At 31.0% G+C, this 24,691-nt stretch overlaps 1 protein-coding gene across 1 annotated transcript; it reads right to left on the bottom strand.

The window, feature by feature from the left end:
- Nucleotides 1-101: 101 nt before the first annotated feature.
- On the bottom strand, nucleotides 102-24,538 carry LOC113509684 (PI-PLC X domain-containing protein 3). Its single transcript, XM_026893079.3, has 7 exons — nucleotides 24,199-24,538; nucleotides 8,254-8,405; nucleotides 5,898-6,142; nucleotides 5,130-5,342; nucleotides 3,341-3,428; nucleotides 2,245-2,479; nucleotides 102-780 (listed from the first exon to the last, which is right to left on the bottom strand). The coding sequence occupies exons 1-7, from the start codon at nucleotides 24,260-24,262 to the stop codon at nucleotides 434-436; spliced, it is 1,344 nt and encodes a 447-aa protein (XP_026748880.2). The 5' UTR covers nucleotides 24,263-24,538; the 3' UTR covers nucleotides 102-433.
- Nucleotides 24,539-24,691: the final 153 nt, after the last annotated feature.

Genomic DNA, 24,691 nt, shown 5'->3' with positions numbered 1-24,691 from the left:
AATGATTTGTTAAAAAAAATATTTATATTGTTGCATGTGTAGTCGTGTCAACAGGAATTAATATTTTTTTTTTAACTTGGGATAAATCATTAAAACTGAAAAAAAATTAAAATGCTCTATTTTGTAAGTAATTATATACAAAATTGTTTGTTAGTGATGGACTAGTACATGGTAATCTTACATAAATAAAATACTTAAAATTATCTCACTAGTAACATTTCACGTGGTTTCGTATTTGGCAGTGGAACATAGCGGCTCTAATATTTTCTCTGAGGAACAACTATTGATAGGTATTTAGATAAATAGTTTAGTGTGGCACTTTATACCGATTTCTGCGACGAGGCAACCATGGTGATCGTCCTGTCGCAATGGTTATGCGGCCGCGATGCGATTTTACGTAGAGTCCGCCACTTCTGGATTTTATGCTATGACGTCATAAACGGCTTGATCCACGCTCGATATTGAGAGCTATCGACACATCAATAACATCATTTCCAAGGAAGAAATCTGAGGACACAATGTTAGCGTATTGTCGCCATCTTGTCACAAGTCGAGATGTAACATTACGGTTGACATCGTCTGCGTTCGCTCTGAGGGACCCTCGAAGGAAAAGGATATCTAGTACTGTAGGGGTAGTTTGTGCCATCGCTGAATAGAGCGGTGAGAGCGCTGTAGGTTGGGGCGACACGGTGATCGCTTGGTCTAAGTACTGGAATAGCTCGGTAGGGCAGTTTGTATTCGCCCATAAGTGAGGTAGATTCGGCCAAAGAAAGTTGTTTTCTGAAATTATTAATTTATATTTAATTTTATAATATATTTTTGTGATATAACAAGTAAGACATTAATGTTTTGGTTGTAATAGAATTCGAAATACTGGAATTGTATCTATTTATATCGTGACGGTACAATCATAAGATATCACGTCGTGCTACAATAAATTATAAAAGCGACACATGAATGAATATAAAAGTACCAAAATCTAAGTTAGCAGAACAAGTGTTAATTTTATGAGAGAAACAATATGATATTTCTGAAAATATTGTTGTTTTCTCCTTTGTGCAGCAAAAAGTTGTTGGCAAGAAATTAAAGTTCCAAGAAAGAGCACCACAATTTAGAATTTCCGGGAATGTCGGCCGTGATATTACAAAGTCAGTACCTCAGGGTCCGTACAACTGTCAAAGTTTAACGTAAGAAATGACTAAATTGAAACCCTATTAGATATCCAATTTTGTAAGTTAATATAAGGTCTTAAGAGGATGGTTATTTCGGTCAGATCGTCGGATAACATCAGACGGAATAAGTAAGTGATACTATATTTTCCTTATAACTTCTGTATTTGTCAATTCGGAGTAACTAATAAACCATTAATATTTTATTATTCAATTACAGAAGTTAGTATACTTTAGTAGATAATATTTTGGATATATTAAAAATATGAACTTAAATTGAAATTTTTCAATGTAGTTAAAGTTTTTTACTTTCGCAATTTGTATGAAATTGGTAGCTTTGAATGTAATAACTAGGTCTCATAATACGTAGCCAATAGGTCAGTGTCCTACAGAATTAGTTTAGTGCTTACAGAGTTAGTTACCACATAGATACAAGTGGCAGGATATTGTAATTTTAGGTCATTAATACGTCAACTTTTAGTTCAAATATAGTTCTCGAATTTTAAGTTTGACACATTTATCGATAAAGTTTAAATAAAAATAAAAAAACAGTAGTTAATCAGCGTTCCATTTTTTTTTTATTAATTAGTAGCTGCCATAATATCATTGCGGGAATTTAGTTATAATCTATAATAATATTATAAAGACGTACTGTTTATGAGTTTAGATGTTTGGGGTAATCTCCGGTATAACTAATCCATTTTTGAAAATTCTTTCAATGTTAGAAAGGTATATTTTCCCTGAGTGCTATAAACTATATAAACGCGTATATATCAAACTGCTAAAGAGGCAGTTTATTTTAAACTCTTAGAAAATATTACCACAGTATTTTCGTAGTCGTCAAAATACAAGTCTTATCAAAATGTGTTGAAACAGTTTAAACGTTACACAAACAAATAATATTGCACCCATGCGAAGCCGGAATGGGTCGCTAGTAGTTATATTTTCATATATTTTCTGATTGAGGTACGAGTACTTTTCTGGATACTTTATCTCCATTTTATGTCTATCATATTAATTATCAACAGTAAAACTAGATAGAAAAGTTAAATTGAAAATGATAGTAGGCACTTACCTCTTACTATAGTGTTATCCACGTAACTGAAAAGCAGTCTTTTGTCTGCATCTAGTAATGTTTTGAGAGTTGGTCCCCGGCTGCCTGGTTCCGTAGCGAAGTTTACGGCGTTTGCCATGTGGGGGCCTAGTTCTCTTTGAACCAATTCTATTAGACCCTCGTGGACTTGTCGGATGGGGCGTCCATCGGTGTCATAGAAGCCTATAGGGAAATGATGGGCGTCGAGGAATACAACCTGAAATCAAATGTATATTTTTTTTAATAATATTGCCCTTAGGGATTTTATTTTAATAATTAAAATGAAATGACTGCAACCTTTGTCCTCAGAAATATCAAAACATAAGGAGTAACATGGGTTGACATCTATGTTACACTTTATGTGTTGATATTTAAGTGCCTAAATTGTCAGTTTATATAAAAATATATATTCTAATTTGTGTAAAAAATTAATAATGATAATTTATGACAGACACTAAGAAGAAATTCTCATAAATGAAGTTTAATGACGTAAAAGTTGTTGATTCGTGTAATATCATCCACTGAATATATAATTACTAAAAGTTTCCGCGATGGTAAATCATTATTTATGCAAGATAGGGAAACGCGGTGGAGATAGGATGAAAAATTAATAAGATTTATATGTTCATGACTGTAATTCTAGACGGGGTAGTGAAAAGTATTTTGTCGACTGTTACTAAAACATTACATTGTGACACTTGATATTGTAACATTTTACTGAGCATATTAGAATTTAATACGGATAAAACATAAGACACTATATTACTTTCTTCATAGTCCCTAAAATAATTTGCTGCTGGTATAGAATATTAATATAGAAAAAAAAATTAACTATGACTTCAATAAGTATTTTATTTCATTAATCGATGAAATAAATATAAAAATAGATAAATCTATCACTGCCTTTTGGTTTAGTTTTAGTAATCGAAAACTCTTCGTAAAATTGTAAGAAATTTTTTGTGTTGTACATTAATGGTAATTTACCTTCTAAGGGTTGAGTAATTGTACCCATGTTAGTTATCATAATACAACATTAGCCATATAGAATAAAAAAAAAATAGGTCAAAGAAAAACCTACCTCTCTTGTATTGTCTAGGAATGTTCTAATTTCTTTTAGTAGCGGCACCAGTGGACGGACTCGTATTAGATTGTGATTCAGCCAATATCTGTCGATGTAAGTATAAATAATGTATTAATATTATGAATTCCGCAGAAAGAAAGTTATGACTTTTCGGAAAAGTTTTCTGTAATGCCTTAGTTCGGAAATAAGTAAGAAGACTACTTTTACTAAGAAATTATAGGGTATGGAATCATAAAATCTTAGTTCTCAGGACTGGTATCGCGTAAGAGGTATCTACCATGAACATCACAGTATATTCTGTATTGTTCATGTGTATAGGCACGACCTTCCATCAGTTGTATCATTAGTTTGGTTGCCATGATATTTAACATAAAAAAAACATAAAAGTTTTGACATTAAAATAAATAAATGAAATGTACATATTCATAAAAGCAGATTAACTCTTAATATAAAGTAGATAAGGAACATAATAATAAAAGTATATTTAAAGAGTTTTAAAAGAAGAAAAAAGATGATACATCATATCATTTAGGCTACCCGTACCTATTAACACCAAAAACCATTATTTCATTTTTCGGCAGTTGGTTAAAAGTTCCAAAATTATTTTCGTCTGGTTAAAATAGACATTTCAAATAACGAAACTTCCGACAGAGTTTGGTGCAGATCTTGGGTATACCATTAGAAGTAAAGTGTCAAAAGTCCCCATCGATTCTGTGTGTTATAAAAGTTATTTGGGGTAAATGGGATCGATGGGGATATTTGACTCTTTATTTTCAATGGTGTACTTGAGGCCTTCACCAAAATTTAGCTCTGTTGGAATTTTCGTTATTTGACCACTATTTTTATGACTAATTTGACCGGACTATTTGCACTTGTACCTCGTTTTGGTAAAATAACTTTCTAAAGTAAAACATACAAAGTAATACTTTGCAATCATTTATATAAGCGGACAAGTAAAGGTATCTATAATATAGTAATCTATACGTATCAATTCAGCTGAGCTTGCGTAATAGCTAATAGGAAGCCATGCGAAACTGATTATCCATCTAACCATGCAATGCAATGGACTTTGTTTATAACGTAACGGGTGGTAATCGTTGATTGCGAATATCTCATAGCTATCGACCTTATAACACTACTTGACAGGGGGGGAGGGATTGTTAGTAATGGGGTCTAATGAACCCATTGCTAGTAGTATACCCTATCAGGTCGACCTCCTCTTGGAAACCATCGTGGTTAATTCTAGTGGAATTCGTTAGGATGGGCTAACTGACCTGCTTTCATTCTCATCTATCATCACTTACTGGTGCCTCGTCAGTGTATACCGATAGCGCAGGTGGGGTTACCATTCCATTATCACCCAAAAAAAACACTACTTGTCAAATAAAATTAAATGTTTTTAAACATTTCTGAATAAATTCTGAATGACATTTTATAAGGTAGTTATATGGTTTATAACTAAATAATAATAATTTACAATACCAGGTAATTAAGTAAAGGACAAGTAAGACTTAATTATGAAATTATCTGCTCTATTGTTGACAATATAAGGTTTTTTTTTCTTTTTAGACACGGATAAAGTAATAGTTTTAATTACATGGATTAAGATACTTAATAAAATTACAGATTCGTCTCATATTGGATTTGTTTATTATTATATCTAACCTTATAGTTCATTTAAGAATAAATGAATATAAAAGTTTTAGGCGGAGATTGAATTTGCAACTGCGGAAGTTGAATGTGGTAAACCGACACACCACCATTGGCGTAAACAAGTGCTATTTACCGGTCATCCTCGTTTTGATAAAATTCGTAGTAAGCAACCCTGAAGTCGAAGTATCTGATGCCATGAACAAGCTGGGCCCAGATAGAACGGTCCTGACACAACACGAAGCTATCCCGTGAGGCTGTGCTAACTTCAGTGTTGAATTTCCAAGCGCCTGCATTGTGAGTACCCGCAATAGCCAGCTCTCCGATGCGTAGTCTGTTTATTTTGTCTCTGAAAGCGAATAAATTAGTATTTATTACGTCTTTTATCCCTTTTAGATTTATTGCGAAAGAATGAGATAAATGAAATGTGAACTAAGTATTATGATTAGGTATATCAAAATCTTTAATATGAATTTCATACTAAATAGTCGTAATAAATTCTGCTTTATCTTAAGTAATAATAAAATTGAAAATATTATTTTTTAATAGAATTTTCCACCAGTAAAACGGATTACTAAGAAACACTGGTCATAAACGACAAAAAATTGTTCGCTTCGCACACTAACTTGTTGTCATGAACCATCATATTAATAGAGGAGGTATATATATTTTTTATTTCTTTTTTTTTATTTATTCTTCTATCCTTAGAAATGGATGAAAACGATTTCGATTATATACATTGTTTGGGGAGAGTTTTAGAAACCGCCTATTTGGAAAAATATGATTATATTAATATTTTATGTGAATGAAATTATTTAAACACAGGCGAGTTTATATCCGTCTCTTTAGATTGTCGTTTTAATTTGTACTTGATCAATAAATTAATTATTATTTATACACTAACCCATTATCTTCCATCCACGTTGGTTGTATCTTCAGACAATTATACGCTAGTATTTGGAGGTCGCCTGCCGCAACCCATGGCCAGAGACAATGCGGGCCTTTTCGCCCGGGACCTGTCAACCAGCCTCCAGGCAAAGCACCTTCGCCTAGAGAGGTGTTAGTGATTATGTAGCCCTCTACTGAATTCAGTGGATATGTCTCTAATGCATTATTCCACGAAAGCGGCCTATTGCTGAAGAGGCCTATCTGTGGGCGCAAAATACAGATAAATTAACAGTAAATTTCGAATACAGCCCCTTAATCAACAAATTATATGGATGAACTAGAATAATTGAAGAACACCAAAACAACAGTAATGAGAGATATTTAGAAAGGATATATGAATTTTTAAAGTAGAAAACTTTTAACTTTTTAGCATAAAAATAGTCTAATCCTTTTCCATCTTAACTACTACGTGTATGCCAAATTTTATGACAACCGGTCGAGCCATTATGACGCTTACAGGCAACAAACGAACAAACTCACTTTCACATTTATAATGTTAGCAAGGATTGAATCGAGTTGTAAAAGAACACGTACGTAGGTACAACAATGTTCCTGTTACCGTACTTTCACACGAATGTACAATTGAGCCTATGAATCGGTACTGAGCATTACCGTATGAATACTACTATTTTTGTTATATTTCATAACACAGCGTTCGAGCTATTGATGAGGTGAATAATAAAAACGCGGTCGTCAATGAGTGTTGTCTGTTGCGATTACTGTCACGTTGCATCTGTTATACAATATCGCAGTTCAAAAATGGTTTTGGCACAGTTATACTAAGTATTTATTTATATACACTCAACAATTAGGATGATTAAAGCCTCCGGAATAGGAGTTTACGAAAGTAGAAACAGATGTAGGTATATAAGGCCAGAAGCCTTCGGAAATCGGTTTTCCTTGGCTGAAAGGGACATGGAAGGGAATTGGATAAATAGGTAAAAAGGATATTTAACATTTATGGTCGATAGTAATTAGCCTATGGTACTTAAACAAGAACAACATTTAATATAATTAACATGTAATTGAAATAAATGTTTTATTAGTATTATTTTGTTATCAAGGCATAAATATTTACTTACACGATTGAGTGTTTCCTTTTTTACTAGTATTTTAAATCTTATAATCAAACTGGATATTGTAACGCTATTATTATTCGATCATCTTACTGGAAACTGCTTAATATTAGCAACATTTTTGGTAGGCATGCAAACCGCTTTGTTTAAACCAATATCAATGAGCAATAAAGCTGTTAAGAAAATTGTTCGTGAATTACAATGTGAGTACAACGACATATTTATTGCTATCAAATGTGAACAGATTGACCTAACCAAGTGTCAGGGACAATATTACTTGGATGTTTTGGAAGATATTTTTTTACACAATTTATTATGATCTTCATGTCTAATACTAATTTTAAACAAAAATGTGTGTTGTTGTATTTTAATTTGAAGACTAAATCCAGTAGTGACTGTACAGTCAGTAACTAAGTAATTCTCTGTTAAGAGATACTGAACAGTAAACATCTGAGTGTACAATTCAGAATATCAAACTCGAGTCAAATTAGAAAAAAATATTTCAAAATTTAATCTCATTTCGAATCGAATTCGGGTCTCATTTACGCAAAGCAAATACACTGAGCAACATAGAGGTCGTTAACTGTAGCCATGTAAATTTCTGATAATGAAGAAAAATACCGTCTTAGTCTTTACCGGTACGAGTCAGTACTATTACTGTTGTACCACTTATGACACTTCACATAGCCACTAACTTTTAAGATGGCATTATACATATATGTCGAACCTCCAAATTTCTTCTTTGAAAAGTTTTAAGTAATAAAAAAAATCTCAAGTAATTTCTCAAGTGTAGACGAAACTGTAGATCATTTATTTGTTTCGCAAAACTCGTATTTATTAAATGAACCCAGGTATTTATTTATATGGAATCATTTTTATTTAGGAGATTTTGAAAAATGTGCCAGTTATAAAACCTTTCTGGACATAAAAAAAGTCATCTAGTAGCTGACTACAATTGTAAAATAGAATTCTGTATTTGATATATGTAGTGCAATGATACGGCTCATATACAATTTTAAATTCTGAAAAATGAACATTTGAAAGGAACATAGGCGAAAAACGAGAAATAATTTAGAGCTTGCTATTTTAATTATGTTATGTAGTAATTATGTAGTGGGAGATTGTCTTACACGTACATTGCGTTTGTATTTGCTTTAGAATAATACATATATATTTCTGTCATGAATTAATAGGTAGAAATAATAATATTTTAAATATTAGAGATAGTTTTGTTACCTGTTTAGGAATAGTGGAACAGCCATTGAAATCCCAATTGAGCTCTATCGCGTCTAGAAGATTTGGCGCCAGCGTTCTTTGGATTGCTGGAGAGTGGATTGTGATCCACACCCTTCCGCACATAGAGCCTTCCAAAAATTGGTCTTTCGTCGCTGAAAACATTAATTTATAAATTAATATCAAAATACAATACTGAAATATTTAAAGTAACATATTTATAACTAACTATAAAGTACAGTAATGTTAATTAGTACTAATTACAGTCGGCTAGAACTGAAATGGTCGTACAATGCGGTTTTAGAGGTATTTCTTCCTGCGGACACACAACCTGTAAGATGAGCCTCTACAGGGAGCTCATTTTTTTACAGAGAGTACAAGACGTATTGGGTTTCTTAAGGTCGATAACATGCTCATGACATCATAATGTTGCTTCTATCAACTGTTTGAACATTTGATTCAATTTTATGAAGGAACTTGAAATTAAAATTTAGTTTATTAGAAGCAGTTGCAACATCTAGTCAAATAGTCTATCTTTGTGATAATAATATATAGAATTAAAATATCCACCACCATTGTTAATTAATAGTAAATTATATTGTATATATATTTTCACCATTGTTTTCCCTCTATCTAATAACATTGATTCAATATTATTACTCATATTAATATCATCCAATATGTTCGGAGTTGGCGCAGAATGTTTTCCTCATCCATTTATCCTTAGAAGTAGTACTATATCTATCTATATTTCAATCTTAATATACTAAGTAATGTAATAGAAATAAGATGAATATCATCTATTTTAATATTTCACATGAATATCAGAATATATTATATATCATTATGGAAATATTTCTTCTATTTATGATAAGAGAAACACAGGATGAATGAATATTTATTAAGAATGAATTTGAAGTCAAGGCGGAGATCAGTACTTTTACTATTTTTTTCTAACAGATCCTAAAGAAAAGTGCTTAGAAATTTTCTACACTTACTGTTTATACGACATTTTTGTAAATCTGGACATGACGATGAGGTCTCTGGAGTATTAGAGAGATCTGATATGGCAATAAAAGTAGTGTCTATGATCAAGAACGAAGTTGCAAACACCATCAATAAGCAAATACGAGTAAACTATAATGTCATGACCTTAATATCAAATGAGGTAATCAGGCTCATTTTCTCAATTGTTACTGTTATGATTGTCATTTATTATCTGTGGTAATCATAGAGTAGACATAATATATAATTCTGTATATATACTTTATGGTGGTAGTACTAAATTTGCATATTCCGCTACGTATAGTCTACTGAATATATTGTGTGTATCATCGTTTTTAATGATATTTAGCCATCATTAGAGAGGCAGGTGGTCTGAAATTTTGTTTAAAAGAGACGACTACAGCTTGCTATTAAATGGGTCATTGCTCTCAACTTGTTTACCGTTTCAATCATCATTATCCTGCCCTTTTCCCGTATCTGGTTGTAGTCGGCGTAATATTCTCTTCTTACATTCATCTCTATTTACAGTCATGTTACTATTTACTCTCGCTCTGGCCACATGATCTTTCATGCAGTTCATTTATCTCTTTTTTGGTCTTACTCTGCATTTGCTACTATCCATATTAATCCATAACACGTTTCTTAACACATTCTCTTTTTCTCTGTTTGTCATTTCATGTAGTTTTATTTTTTGTTTATATTTATACTTGAACTCACGCTAAAGTAATACATTCTCTATATGTAGGTAATGTAAATAATGTATGGCCTATTTATATATATTCACTAGCAAATTATATATACTAATAATGTAAATAAGAATGTTTTAGATATATGATAATATGAGTCAATTGTGTTTTATAATATAGCTTTTGTCCGTGGTTTTATTTTTGTGAGTTGAGTAGAGATGTAAAAAAACTATCTTATTTATTAAAAGTAAGTCAATATCAACATCAAAACTTTATTAATGACACAATATATTTAAAAATAAACCTTCATTGTATATACGCCACCCTGCACAATTAAGAATTATGACATGTATATACATGTCATGAAGGAAATGTGGGGTTACTCTCGAAATACAATCCAATTGATCGATATTGGAATTGAGACGTTTCACAATCTCGAATTGTAATACTAGTGACATAATGGGTCCATATTGATCTGATAGATACGTATTAGTGTAGCTTGTCACTGCAAAATATTGCAAGCTGATCTCAATTCTAACCTAATTCCTAATAGTTGTTTCATGACTGCAGCACAGAATTGTCATCGGCAATTGTTTAAATCGAAATACTATTTTAAATATCATCGCGCCATTTAAGTATCATCATTAATTACATATGTAATTAGCTAATTTAAGTTATTCTCAAGAGATGCTATCTATTAATTATGATAATTATAATTAATGGCTACATGTTTATTGATTAAAAAATCTTGTTTCTCATACTTATTTATAAATATTTAACTGTGATTATTAATACATAGACGTTATTTAAAAAAAAAATATTATTTATCACAAACATCCTGATCCCTTCATGTCAGAAGGCGCGATAATCGGTTTACTGGTGAGAATAAAAACTTTTAATACAGCATTTCTATTTTACCAAATGTTAGCTTTATTTTCTGATACTCATATAACATGCAAGAGAAGTAAGTTTGAACAAAGTAAAATAACAAAACTAAGGCCACGAGCAAAGTTGAAGGCAGTATAAAATACTTAATAAATTCTGAGAGCAGTTGATTATATTTCACTGAACAAAATAGATGCTTTTAAAGTATAAAGAAATGAAAAACTACATACTTCATATCGATCCTTCACTTCATACTTATGTATATTTTTATAGTCATATGGCCAGGTATCCGTGTGGTCCCTGCATAGGCCACCCCTTTCTTCCCTATGGATATCGATTTGTGCGACTAAGGGAGGGCGAGAGATGGGCAGCAGCATCCCTCTTAAAAACCAAACTGCGTTTGCCAATACTCCTGCCAAACGTGGGAACTGCTGGCGAAAGCTCTCAATAGAGTGTCTTATGTTTAGCAGTGGACAGTTTTTTTTGGGTTAAAATGGCATGGTAACCCTGCCTGCGCTATCGGTATACACAGGCGGGGTATCAGTGAGAGGTGATAGGTGAGGATGAAAAGGCCGGTCAGTTAGCTCATCGTGATGAATTCAACGATAAATTAGTCACGATAGTTTCCAGGGGAAACCGCGTGGAGGTCGGTGGAGGACCTGATAGCAATGGGGACTAATCTTCGCATTGCTAACAATCCCTTCCCCCCAGCAGTGGACAGTTAAAGGCTGTTATAATATAATGGCTAGGGTAGATAAATAGATAGATAGATAACTTTTTGATTTGTGTTGAGTAATAAGTACAGGTGTTATTTAATTAGGTATGTGTATCATAGTTAGTAAAAATAGTAAGATAATAAATAATTATTTTGTTGTTAGTAATGTGGATTTTAATTCTGTTGTATCACCAAGTCCCCTAGAGTTTATAAATTGTATTTTTACGTACATACACGTTTCAGAGTTCGGATGATTCGATTCGACTTTAAGGTGAAATCCGATGGAGGTGCTTTATGTGGCATGAATGAAACTGAAAATGTAATCATGGTAATGAGAAATGAACAAGTAGGTTCAATTTGATATTTTTCTGTCTTTGAATAAAGATAGAAAGACCCTTAAGAAATAAGATTTTTCATAATTTCGATTGAAAGAGTTTTTTTTTAAAGCCGAATTCCTATTCCTTGTTTTATTGTTTTCTCATTATTTATGTTTTAAAATTACCAGTCATTTTAATCACAGCGATATATGAAAATATTATATTAATTAAAATTATGATTTTTTTTTTATAATTATGCATAGAAGAGAATAGTTGGAACCAGGATTTGGTCGATCTCATAAACGATTTTTATTGTTATGGTGAATGTGTCACTCGATATGTCTACATTTCGTCGGTCACATTAGAATCCAACGTGACAGAAGTGCGAGCCTATCGCCGTTAATCTTTTTGTGCAATAAACTAAATAAACATAGCAATATTTCAAAGCCTCCGTTCGCTTTTTTATAGATAGAATCGCTCAACAAAGCCGGATTTTTAAGTGACATACGATTCAAATGCTTTCTGTGTCATATATCAACACGGTCCTTTTGATTGATATGCATTGTAAGCTGGATGCGCCATATAAATCAACATAGACTGTCAATGTTGGTGAGTAAATCGTCAATATGCTGCACGCAATGTGGCGTAGTTGTATAACAACGTAATTGCAGAACGCCCCTGTTCTTTCGTGTTTGTTTTGTCTTAACTGTTGGTCACATATAAATATATACATCCTACATGTTTGTAAAGATGTTTGTATGTTACTCAATCACGCTTAAAGGCGGAACAGATTTGAATGAAATCTGGTACACTAAAGTGTAAATATTCATCATGTAAGTATTAAGACTAGAATATCTGGACTTTACAAGGAATCACTTAAAGTTACAAGATAGTATAACAAGGTTTGGCATTTTTAAATTGATTCTATTAATCTCCATAAACTGTTTTATAAATCTGCTTGGCGCATTTATACACCCTATTTATTTATTACTACACTGACTTTTGCTAGTGACTTCGTACGCGTGACCGTGATATGTTAATTAACCGGGATTAAAAGGAGTGTCCCATATAATATGTGTATACTAAATTTCATAGTGGTGAAGGCATTAAGGCGCTATAAGGTAACAGATAAACTTCTTTCACATTTATAATATAGGTAAGAATTACAGAGTTCGTTAATTTATTATTAGATATACTAAATAATATTGAAATGATTTACATGTCTATAAATAGAATGTCGTTTTACAAATGTGTAAACACATTTCTAATAACTTCAAATACTATTATATTTTTAAAAACTATTTATGAATTTATATTTAAATTTAGAATTTATATGTATATTAATGATTTAGATTTTAATACTTAATGCACTAGGATGCAAAATACATAATAATAAGTTGTGTCTCATATACTTAATTGTTTGTGATCGAATTTCTGGTCCAGGTATGTTACTTTAATCATTAACTGAAATAAATGCCACATTAAAACTCAGCAGCAACTGATTATCTTTTTTGATAACAGGATAACTTATTGAACTTAATGAAATACTTTTTATTTTAATTAAATTCTATGTATAACATTAAAATATGAATAATTTTATTTACGAAATTAATTATGTACTACTTAGATATGTAAATCCTCCTTTTCTATTGAATGAATAGTGTGTAAACCAAATCTTTGTAGTTGCATTTTTTATATATTACAAATAACTTTTTTTTTACATCAAGTTGTTATATTTTGTTTGTTTGCTTTAAGTGTATTCTATTAATATAATAAATGCGAAAGTTTGTAACGATGGATGAGTGGATGTTTGTTACTCTTTCACGCAAAAACTATTGAATGCGTTTGAATGAAATTTGGTACACAGGAATAACCTACCTAATCCTAATTTGGTTAGGATACTTGCCCAAGCTGCTGTGTTTTCATACCAGGTTCGCGATATTTTCGCCCAAGAAAACTTTATTAATAAGCACTTAGTATTGGCATAATTTAAAGAACTTTTACCTATTAGCAAAACAGATGAGTCTAGACAGAGCGATGTGTCCCGGATTGTCATGTTCGGAAGTTGCCAAAGGCCTTGGATAACTAAGTAGTTTGGTATAGTTTACATTTTGGTATAATATTAAGACAAAATTACTGGAACTGAAAATTTTAAGTCAATATAACATATAAAGATGTTTACACAATTTTACTAAACAAGTTAACATTATTAGATTATTACAAGATAACCGTTTCTAAGAAATTGTCAAAGACATCAAATACGTATCATCTTTGCAAATTACAAACATCATCTTCCCTATGCCGTGCTCTATAATTACACAAATTACGTCTATATAAGCAAGTAAATTAAAAAAAGAATACAGAAAACCTATTTCAGTAATGAAGACAAAAAATATGAGTATATTCAGTATTTATTATGTCATGCTATCGGACAAATCAGATGATATGATATCTTCGGAATTCATTCTCTTGAGAATTAATATTGTTGTGTTCATTTTGCAGTAAATTTTATTATTTAGTAGTATATTATATAGTATTTATTATTTCAACCGTTAACTGTCCACTGCTGGACATAAGTCTTTCCCATAAGGGGAGTTTTGCTAGTACTAGCCATGCTCGGCAGGCAGTTTGGCAACCGCAGTTAGGCCTTTTAGGATGTTTGAAGAGGGACGCTGCTGTCCATCCCTCAAAACTTATAAAATCGAATTATAATACTGGACGACAAGACTTTAATGTAAAGCGGTCCTGATTCAATTATACTATAAAAATAGTTTATATTAGTCTATAGAATAATAATTTTGCTCTAATATTAAATGGAAATTTTAGAGATAATGACTAATGATTCTGAGATACTCACTAATGTAAGCAGAACTATTGTAGTACCACTGCCTTATCTGTTTTTTCTGTGAAATGGCAATGCACATCTAAAAGGCGAGATAACCTGATTAATGTTTCGAGTATGATATTATTTCCGTCCATTTAAGGATGTTTTCATTAGTTAAAATGAATTTTTTCCCAAAGAATGGGTTTAAACATCAAAAAATTATGAACCTCCTGTAATACAATAATTTAGGAGCTGCAAGTGTTAGTTGTAATTAATAGTGCCTCTATCATCTTCCTACCCTTATCCCAATCATTTGGGGTCGGCGTAATATGATTTTATCCATATAACAAAAAGATTTGGTTTTTAGTTTTACGATCGGCCACCTGTCTGACGTCAACCCTCTTTGGGATTAATAGTGCCTCTATATTTTTACAAATTAGTTAAGTCATTTTTCTAGAATAATTCATACTTAATAAATGGTAATAATTTATTATTTCTATTTCAAGATAGAATAACTTTTTTATGTGATTAAGAAACCACATTTTTTTTAAATAAATATATATGGGTAATTATGTGCATTGCTATATTATGAACAGCAGTTCAAAGTGAGCCAATTCCACATGGTAATTAGGTTAAGGTCTACAATATAGTTATTATACAAATGACATAATAATAAGAGCAATGTTTATAAACCGTGTTAAATGGTTGGGTAAACGCAATAAGTAGAAATTCGTACTAGAAAATTAATTTACCATGTACCAATCTACGTTTGTTTTAATATTACTGGGAGTAGGAAAATTAGCAGGTAAGAAACCCATTAATATACAAGATGTAAATGAATCACAATATAGAAAGCTTATATCTTTTATTAAGACACTTAAACGTATTCATTTTTGTATATAAAATGGTATATAGATTTATTATTACTTATTCATATCAACTAAAACCTGCTCATATCATACTGTTCCGTCATTTTATTTTAAATTGGAAATTTAATTAAATTCAATAGCTAAAATATTGACTTTTTATGAATAAGAAGGTTATTTTACACTAAAATCTTTAGATTTCTTAATTTTTCATATAATTTTTATTTATTTTATTTTCTATTAGTTGCCAAAGAATGTGACGTCATAACAGATTGATGAGGAGTAAATTATTAAATAAAATTTGCCCGTAATGTCGTTCGGAAGTAATCGTATTTTCCCGTGAGAATCACACATTTTCACGCACAAATTTAAAGTATTCTATTTATGACTTCAGTAGTGAGATACATTATTATTATTTAATTTTATTCCAAATGAGTTGAAAAAGGCTTTAAAATAAGTATTTAGTTTTCTATCATTATAAATTTCATTAAAATCCATTCAGTCATTTTGCGTGATTTAATTTAAAACAAGACAAAAACACGTGGTTTATCTATTTGTTTTTTTTTCATAACAAAGGGACAAATAAGCATGTGGCTCACCTTATGGTAAGTGATTACCGCCGTCCATAGGTGTTTTCATTATCTATATTAATAACTTCCTATCTTTATCTTTGATTTAAAAAAAAAATCATTATATATAAAATATTTTGTTATAGCTTTAATATTAATATATTCATGTAAATGTATGAGTCCTCATACATAATACATGTTTTTGTTAGATCATCGTGGCCTTGCTCTTGTTATGTAAAAACTGCAGCGGAGTTAGTTAAGACGCTGTTCGCATACTAAAGATAGAAATAAGTAAAAGAAATCACCTAATTCTCAGATTTAGAAAGCACTTATTGATATACTTACTCGTATTGGGGGGTGGGGACCATTAGTAACATGGTCTGGGGCTCCATTTGCTAGGAGTATAGCCTATCAGCTCGAGATTCATATTTTTTTTATGGGTGAAAATGGAATGGTAACCCCGCCTGCGCTAACGGGATACGCTGGCGGAGCACCAGTGAAGGGTGATTGATGAGAATGAAAACAGGCCAGTTAGTTCATCATGATGAATTCATCAGGAATTAACTATGATAGTTTCCAGGGGGAACCGCGAGGTTGGTACCTGGGACCTGGTTGGGTATATTGCTAGCAATGGGATTCTTAGTCTCCATTACTAATAATCCCTTTCCCCCCCCCGAGATTCATATTGTCCCCTTTGAAAACCATCGTGGTTAATTCCCAGTAAATTCGTAATGATGGGCCAACTGACCTAATTTCATCCTCATTTACGACCATTCATTGGTGCCCCGCCAGCGTACACCGATAGTAAAGGCGGGGTTTCCCTTTTATTTTCATGTAAAAAATATAATATACTCGTACTTGTCTTAATTTTATCACAATTGTTTAGAACTGTGATATCGTGGCAATTTGATGATGAACATAAATGTTTATATTTTATCGTCGTGACCTTGTCCTTGTTATGACTAATATTTGACGTTGATATAGTTATTGTAATGTTATTGTTTTATATTATATATGTACATGTATTGTTTTATTTAAAATTTAATTAATTATATGATAGATTTTTCTATTTTGATATTCGAGGTTAACGTGAATTTACTTTAATAATGAAAACAAAAATAATTAATACTTACATGCAAGTAAGTGTGTACAACATTTATGTATCAATTTTTTTTTATCATCATCATATCAGCCTTTAACTGTCCACTGCTGAACATAAGCCTCCACCTTGGGGGGTTTTGCCAATAGTTGCTACGCTTGGCAGTCGAATTGGCAACCGCAGTTAGGCTTTAGAGATGCTTTAAGAGGGTCGCTGTTGCCCATCTCTCGCCGTCTTTTAGTTGCCTCTTTCAACTTCCACAGGAAAGGAAGGGGTGGCTTATTCTATACCGGGATTATATAGGATTAAATAAATATATTATAAATAGGATTAAGTTAGGTAACTGATAAAGCCTGTTTTATTGAATCAAAATTTATTTAATATCATACTTTATGCGTTACCTGGTTTAAGTTTTAGATTTGTGGATCTACTTTCATTTATTGATTAATGATAATGAATGTTACCTAATAATATAATAAAAAAGTATATTTCCATTTAATATCGATTACATTACAGCGAAAGTGTCCAATTTAGTGCATTGTATTATATAATTTTATATGACCGGATAATATAATTCTTATAAATAATAAAATTGATGATGTTACTGCGTATGTAGAATAAATACACACGGCTTTGCCAGCACGGATATTTAGGTTGAAATCCGTTATCTTCTGTTCCCTAGGGCATATCCGAAACTCCTTTCTTAGAAGATGCATACGAGTTACGTAAAGTTCCTTTGTGAATAATGTCAGGTTTCTAAAGGTAATTTGTATGGTATTAGAAGTTAAAAATATAACTAAATTTATTTACTGATTCCTTATTTCATAAATCTATATACAGCTAGTCTTCAAGTTAAGGAACTTGTTTAGAGGGGTAAGTTTTTTATAGACATTTTCATCTTATTTTAGGTACATCTATTGGTTTCTTCTTTAATTACTTATATAAGATTTCTTAGTTTAGTTTTGTGTTATTTCTTCTATTATATACACAATCTCGAATATATTAAAATATAAGACAGATTCTATTATTATAGTATATATAAATTGTATTTATATTTCGAGGAAGCAGGTAGAGTCAAAATATAAAAATTAGAGCTACAATTATCAAGGTTTTATGGTGTTGATGAGGGGATCAGTGACCGAGCGATTGAGTAGATAGTCTCAAAGGTATTCAGTTAGAATTGTTAATTCTTTGCCAATCTTGATTACCTACTACCCGCCTGACACATATTAGTCTGATCGCGTGTGTACTTTTTAAGAACGCAGGTTATGCAAGTTGTAAGCCGTTACTGTAATTATAACCATTGTTAACGTAGAATCGGCGTGCAGTGTATGGATTGTATATTTAATTAATTTTATGTTAATTTTCTAGAAGGCACTTTGTTTAAAGAATGCAGGTTATATAGGTTTCTTGCAAACTATATAATTTTATATTTTTCAGACTTTAATATAAATTTATTTATTAATTTTATGGACATAACAATACACATCGTGGACATAACATAAAAATATTTTCTATCATGGGGCAAACAGAAATTGTTAGTGGCAATATTTTAAAAAAAAAAGGAAACTAATATTTACATGCATTAATATAACGAATATAAATATATAAATAAAAAATATATACAATATTATATTTATATTCAAATAAATACATAAAGCAGATAATGAAAAATGTTATAAATAGTTTAAACAGTAAAAAAAGAAGAGACCTTATGTAGAATGAGTAGAAAATTAAATTAATTATTAAATTGATTATTATAATTGATTTCTATTGAGAATATTACTACTACTACTACTGAACTTACTATTTTATAAAAAAATAAAATTAAAGTCGGGAATTTCTTGACGTTAAAATTTTCGACTAATCCTGATTCGATGACAGAGAACGCCTTTAACAAATGACCTGACGCAATGAATTCAAAATATATTCGGCAAAATGTGGATATGTCGAGTATTATCGTTTAGTAGCTGTAACTACACAGTCGATTAAATCTCTAGATATCCCATCAAGGATGGGGGTCTACCATGGAACGAAATTCCGAAACTTTACATCCAAATTTTGTGAGTATAATGAAACACGTTATACCAAAATCGAGGTCGTTGACAGCACTTGACGGCCATCATCTCTAGCATAAAAAGTCCGGACGACTGAAAATTTTCCTTTTTAACACCATTTCTTATGTAATTTTATAAAAAATTCGTGCTCGGTTCGGTTTCGAAATTACGAACATATTTTTATGGTAGGCCCCTTGAGTGTTGTTTGTATCTACGACGTTACTATTTATTTTTTAACGTGTGTGACGTGTAGTTAAGAACTTTGTTTGCCATTACGAAGAGTATTAGTATATTGTTCATCGCTCCATGTAGTCCCGATATAGAATAGGCCTTCTTCACACTTAAGGGGCGATTAAATGAATTCAATGGTCGAGAGATAGGCAGCAGAGTTCCTTTTAAAACATTGCTAAAACCTAACTGCGATTGCCAACCCGCTTGCCAAGCGTGGCAACTACTGGCAAATCTCCCCTTATGGGGAAGACCTATGTTCAGCATTGGATAGTTAATGGCTGATATAATAATAAAATATTATCCACCGAAGGAAGAATGTAACCGATTAGCGATGAGAAGGAGTTGACCAAGCTGAAGGCACGGCTGTCAATTTTCTAAGTTGAGAATCCTACTTTATTATAATATATGAGGAGATTATAATACGACTCTTATTTTTATTATTGCTTAGTTAATATTATCACTTATTGTTATCGTTATCACATCTAAAAGCTATTTGAGAGTCCTTGAGACGTCGATTTTTAAAAATATATATTCAAATTTATTAGACAGAAGATTACTATTTTAAGTACAATATATAATAATATAATTTAATAATTAATATAATATAAAAAGCAGCATTTTAAGCACCTAGGTATTTAATGGTCGAGGGATGGACAGCAATGTCCCTATATAATCTAAGCGACTATCTTAAAACATCATCAAAACCTAACTGCGATTGCGAATCCGCCTGCCATGTGTGGCAACTACTGGCAAAACCCTATGTTTAGCAGTCGACAGTTAACAGCTGATATGATGATGATGAAGTATCTAGGCATTTAAATTAAATTTTAACACTTAATAAACTCTATAATCATACCGCATAAGGCTTATTGTTAGTCAAATTTTGAATTGATAAATAAATTTGACGTCTATACATCGGATTATTATTTTCGTTTAGGCGTGCAACTATTACATTTGCAGGTTCACAATTTAGACAATTTGAATTTCGAACCCGCGTTACTTAGAATAAAAAACATATGTATACATTCTATGCAACCAGTTTATAGAATTTAAAAATGTTTAATGAATAATAATAATAATGAATTTAAATATATATAATAGAATAATAAATAATAGTAATAATAAATTAAAAAAAAACATTATAAAAATTCGATTTTTTATGATATTGGAATTAGAAATATTGGAAATTGTTGCATAAAACCATAAATGCTAATTTATTTTATACCTTAACGTAGTTGTATAGATTTATTTTTTACATTAGCTAATGGAAGACCAGTGCCAACTCTTAAATAATGTAGTGATTATTTTGCTTTGTATTGCGTTCCTTTTACAAGAACGTAGAAAATAGGAAAATAGCAGATTAATAATCAAATTTACTCGTTTTTTTTTATTAAACTAAGGGAAAATGTAAATTTTCCTACATTTAGGGGAGGAAAGTTGATTCTCTCCATCTAGGTGTGGTATAAAAACATTTTTTAAAGTTTGTGTTGTGTTTTTTTTTCGCACTGAGGTTACTTCATATACCTATGTAAGTGTAAGCACTCATATATTTAGCTACTAGCGCCAATGTAAATGAATTGTAAATATAAATTGCTTATACTTTGTTATCTATTTTACATTGCAAAGAATTGTTATATGTTTAAGCACACCTAACTATGGTAGTTAAATACAAAGTAAAATAAGTACCTATATGACTGATGCCGTTTGTTATATTATTATTTCATTGTTTAAGACATAATCTAAGCATAATAATGTGGATGTTGTGATTATTTTGTTATCTCGTCAAATCAATCATGTCTTTTATTATTATCATATAATTATAATTGATAAATATTGACGCAATTCATTAGTTCTATAATGATTTATCACGATGAGTTCAATAATAAAGATATTTGATCAAATAGGTTAAAATATTACTTATTAAAAAAATTACCGTTTTTAAGCTTTACAATCACAAAGTTTGTATGATCCAACATGCAGTAAATCATTGTGATTAAAGAATGATCAAATCGGTACAAAATTGACGAAATTGTTGTACAAAAATTACATAAAAATTGGGAAATTTTTTTTTTCAAGTTAATGAAAAACATAAAATGGCAATAAAGGTTAGTGTTCTTTCTTTAAAAACTAACCAGTACCTGGAATTGATAGCACAATTCGGAACACCCAGGTTCGGGTTAATTTTCTATTTTAAAAATTTGTTACTTAAATTGGCCCGACAGAGAGTCGAACCCGGGTCTTCATTTACGCAAAGTAACGTGCCTTTTTTTAACAAGGGTAAATCCATTACGGCGAAATCCATTAAATCCACTCGTCCCAGGGGAAACGAGTAGGTACTGCCACTAGTGCGCCATGGCCACGGAGTGCGTTAATTAAATTAATTATTAAGATTAAATGACCGATGGTATATTTTTAGTGGTATTTTTCTTAAGAGTTTTTAAAATTTACGTTAAATATTACGCTGTTTTTACCGATTTTAAACCGATTTTTATATTTTTTTTTTTAAAAAGAAGATATAAATAAAGCTCAATAAAAAGAATATAGATTCATTTTATCATTATTGAAGTCGTTTGGCAACGGTGAACACTTTCGATCAGTTGGTGATTATATTAGTTTGGTTTTCTGGTTCGTTAACTAATCAATATTATTGTTAGTTACGTCATCAAAATCATCAATCATTAGCAATTATCAATCTATAATACATTTTATAATAAATGTATTCATAATAAATATAGTTCTATAGGAGGTTATAAAAAAAAATGAAGTTTATCATTCAAAAGGCTTTATTTTTCAGTAAAGTTTATTGGATTTATTTTCTTAACTCTCAGGTGAGTTATTATATACAATAATTCAATACCTGAGAGTTGAGAAAATAAATATTATTTATTTTGATTTTATTTAGCGGACTAACATGCATAGTTGAATAGACAGACAGGAATTCTTGTTCATAATATGTAAATAAATATATTTTTAGTCTCAATATTCGGAATTTCGTTCTATTTATATTTCACAGATGTGAGTGTGCCTTTCAGTTTTCATATTCGTCAGAAAGAATAACCTTTATTTAGAATGGAATGACTTAAATGGAGATTTGGATCACGTAAATATTTATATTTTTTACCCGACTACTGAAGAAAGGGGGGTTCTTTTTTAGTATGTAAGTACATAAGTACCCCATAAATCTACTATACTTATATCATAAAAGATATGATACACTTAAGGGTGTAACATGTTTATTTGTATCCTAAATAGTTTATTGGATTTGTATGAATGCGGTAGAATTCTATAGCCATTGATTAGTTCCTGATATTCAATATTGTTTATTGACGATGTAAGATATGAAATAAATATGTTCGTATTAATAATTAAATACTTATTTTTCAATTGGATTTCTTCGAGACTATATTCATTTTTAAATTTGCACGGGTGGTAAAAATTATAAAACTAATATTTTTTTTTTAAATCCAGTTATTTGTCGTTTAGTTTCTTGAAACAAAAATGTAATAAACGTAGTATGATGAGCAGATGCACTGTAATCGTTTGATTGTACGAGAAATGCAGACGGATGTAAAAGCAGGAGAGCATTTCATGTTCTAGTCATTGTTTTATGGCTATGAAAAATTCTTTGTACATATGAATACTGTATCTGCAATTTAATAATGGCAAACCTCTACAATATTTTCTTTAAAGAATGTTTGTAGTTAGATTTTTTTATGCAACTTAGAATGGAAAACAAGCTGACGGTCCACTTGATGGGAAGTGGTAACCGTTGCCTAAAGACATGAGCAGTACCATGGATATAATAGAGTGTACTATTCTGCTCATGACATCCCCCCATGCATTGTCATTCCTGAGGACTCAGATGTTATTTAAATTATTAAAAACAAAACTCGTTAAAGTAAGTAATACCTTTCTGTATTAAGAAATCTGTTTGTAGTAAGAAAAGAGTTGTAAAATGATTGATAAAACGATGACCAAAGAAGTCTAATATTGTTCACCTATATGTTCGATAAATAGTTATCGATAGTAATATAGAGTAAATGGACACTCGATTTCTTGAAGTAGCCGATCAGTGTGTGTATACTTCAAATGTTACTTATCCTACGGGATATATTAGCGGTAGGTATGAAGAACAAGTAACCTATGTCTTAATCCAGGATATTATTATACTATTTGTGCGCCCAATTTAGTTCAAATCCATTCAACCGTTTATGGATGATTGAGTAACAAACATCTTAATATCTTGACAAACTTTTTTACATTCATAATATCAGTAAGAATATATTTTTAACCTTTAATCAAGTTATAATGATAGTTATTTTTTTATAAAATAAAAATATTTATTATCTAAAAAATTAAGTAGTATAACAGATACTAAAATTATGTTATAATTTTACTTGTAAATTAACTGATATTAACTTTAATAAAACTGTGTACTAAACCTATGAATGGGCACCGAAATTGCATCTTAAGGGTCTTGCAATCTTTAATATTTTTTTTTTTGTATAAAATGTATTAAAGTTTATAAGTTAAGTAAAAAAATGAGAATCAAAATAATGATAGTACCTGTCTAGTTTTAATTACTACTAGAATATTTTTTATTGAATATTCAAATAAAATTTGTAGACTTTGCTAAATTTAATACAGTAACTGAATTTTTGTTAAAAAAAAACTTGCAAAAATGTCAAACTTACGCGCAATAGATGCCCCGAGAGCGGTAGTGGCGAGCACCGCCAGAGCGTACCACGACACGGCCATTTTACACTGTACCTCTTGCGCCACTGAACCACAAGCAGATTTGGCGTTCTTTCGCTACAATTGACTGTTGTGTATGCGCCGACCGAAATCACAAATTACATGTTACATATACATGACGCGATTTTGTTGCTCCCCATCACAGCTGCTTCAACAAACACATTAATGGACGACGTAAGATCAAAATGACCGTCTAATTGACAATTCGAGTTGTACTAATGGCAGTGCGGGCTTCCGACAGCACCCTCAGTTCCGATCGAGTGTCGCGTGCGTCGCCGTGGTTCTGCACATCGAGTGTGTCCTGGGCAGCAGTCAGCACGTGAAGAGCGCCGGATGTATCCTATCAACTGCCAAACGTTTTTAAAGCAGATTGAACATAGAGGTTGGATTTTGTCGTACTTGAAATTGTATTTATGGCAGGTTTCTTAATAC

Source organism: Galleria mellonella, unplaced genomic scaffold (assembly GCF_026898425.1).
Source record: "Galleria mellonella isolate WM207_F2 unplaced genomic scaffold, CSIRO_AGI_GalMel_v1 utg57, whole genome shotgun sequence".
NCBI lineage: Eukaryota > Metazoa > Arthropoda > Insecta > Lepidoptera > Pyralidae > Galleria > Galleria mellonella.
This window is presented reverse-complemented; position numbering and strand designations above follow the sequence as displayed.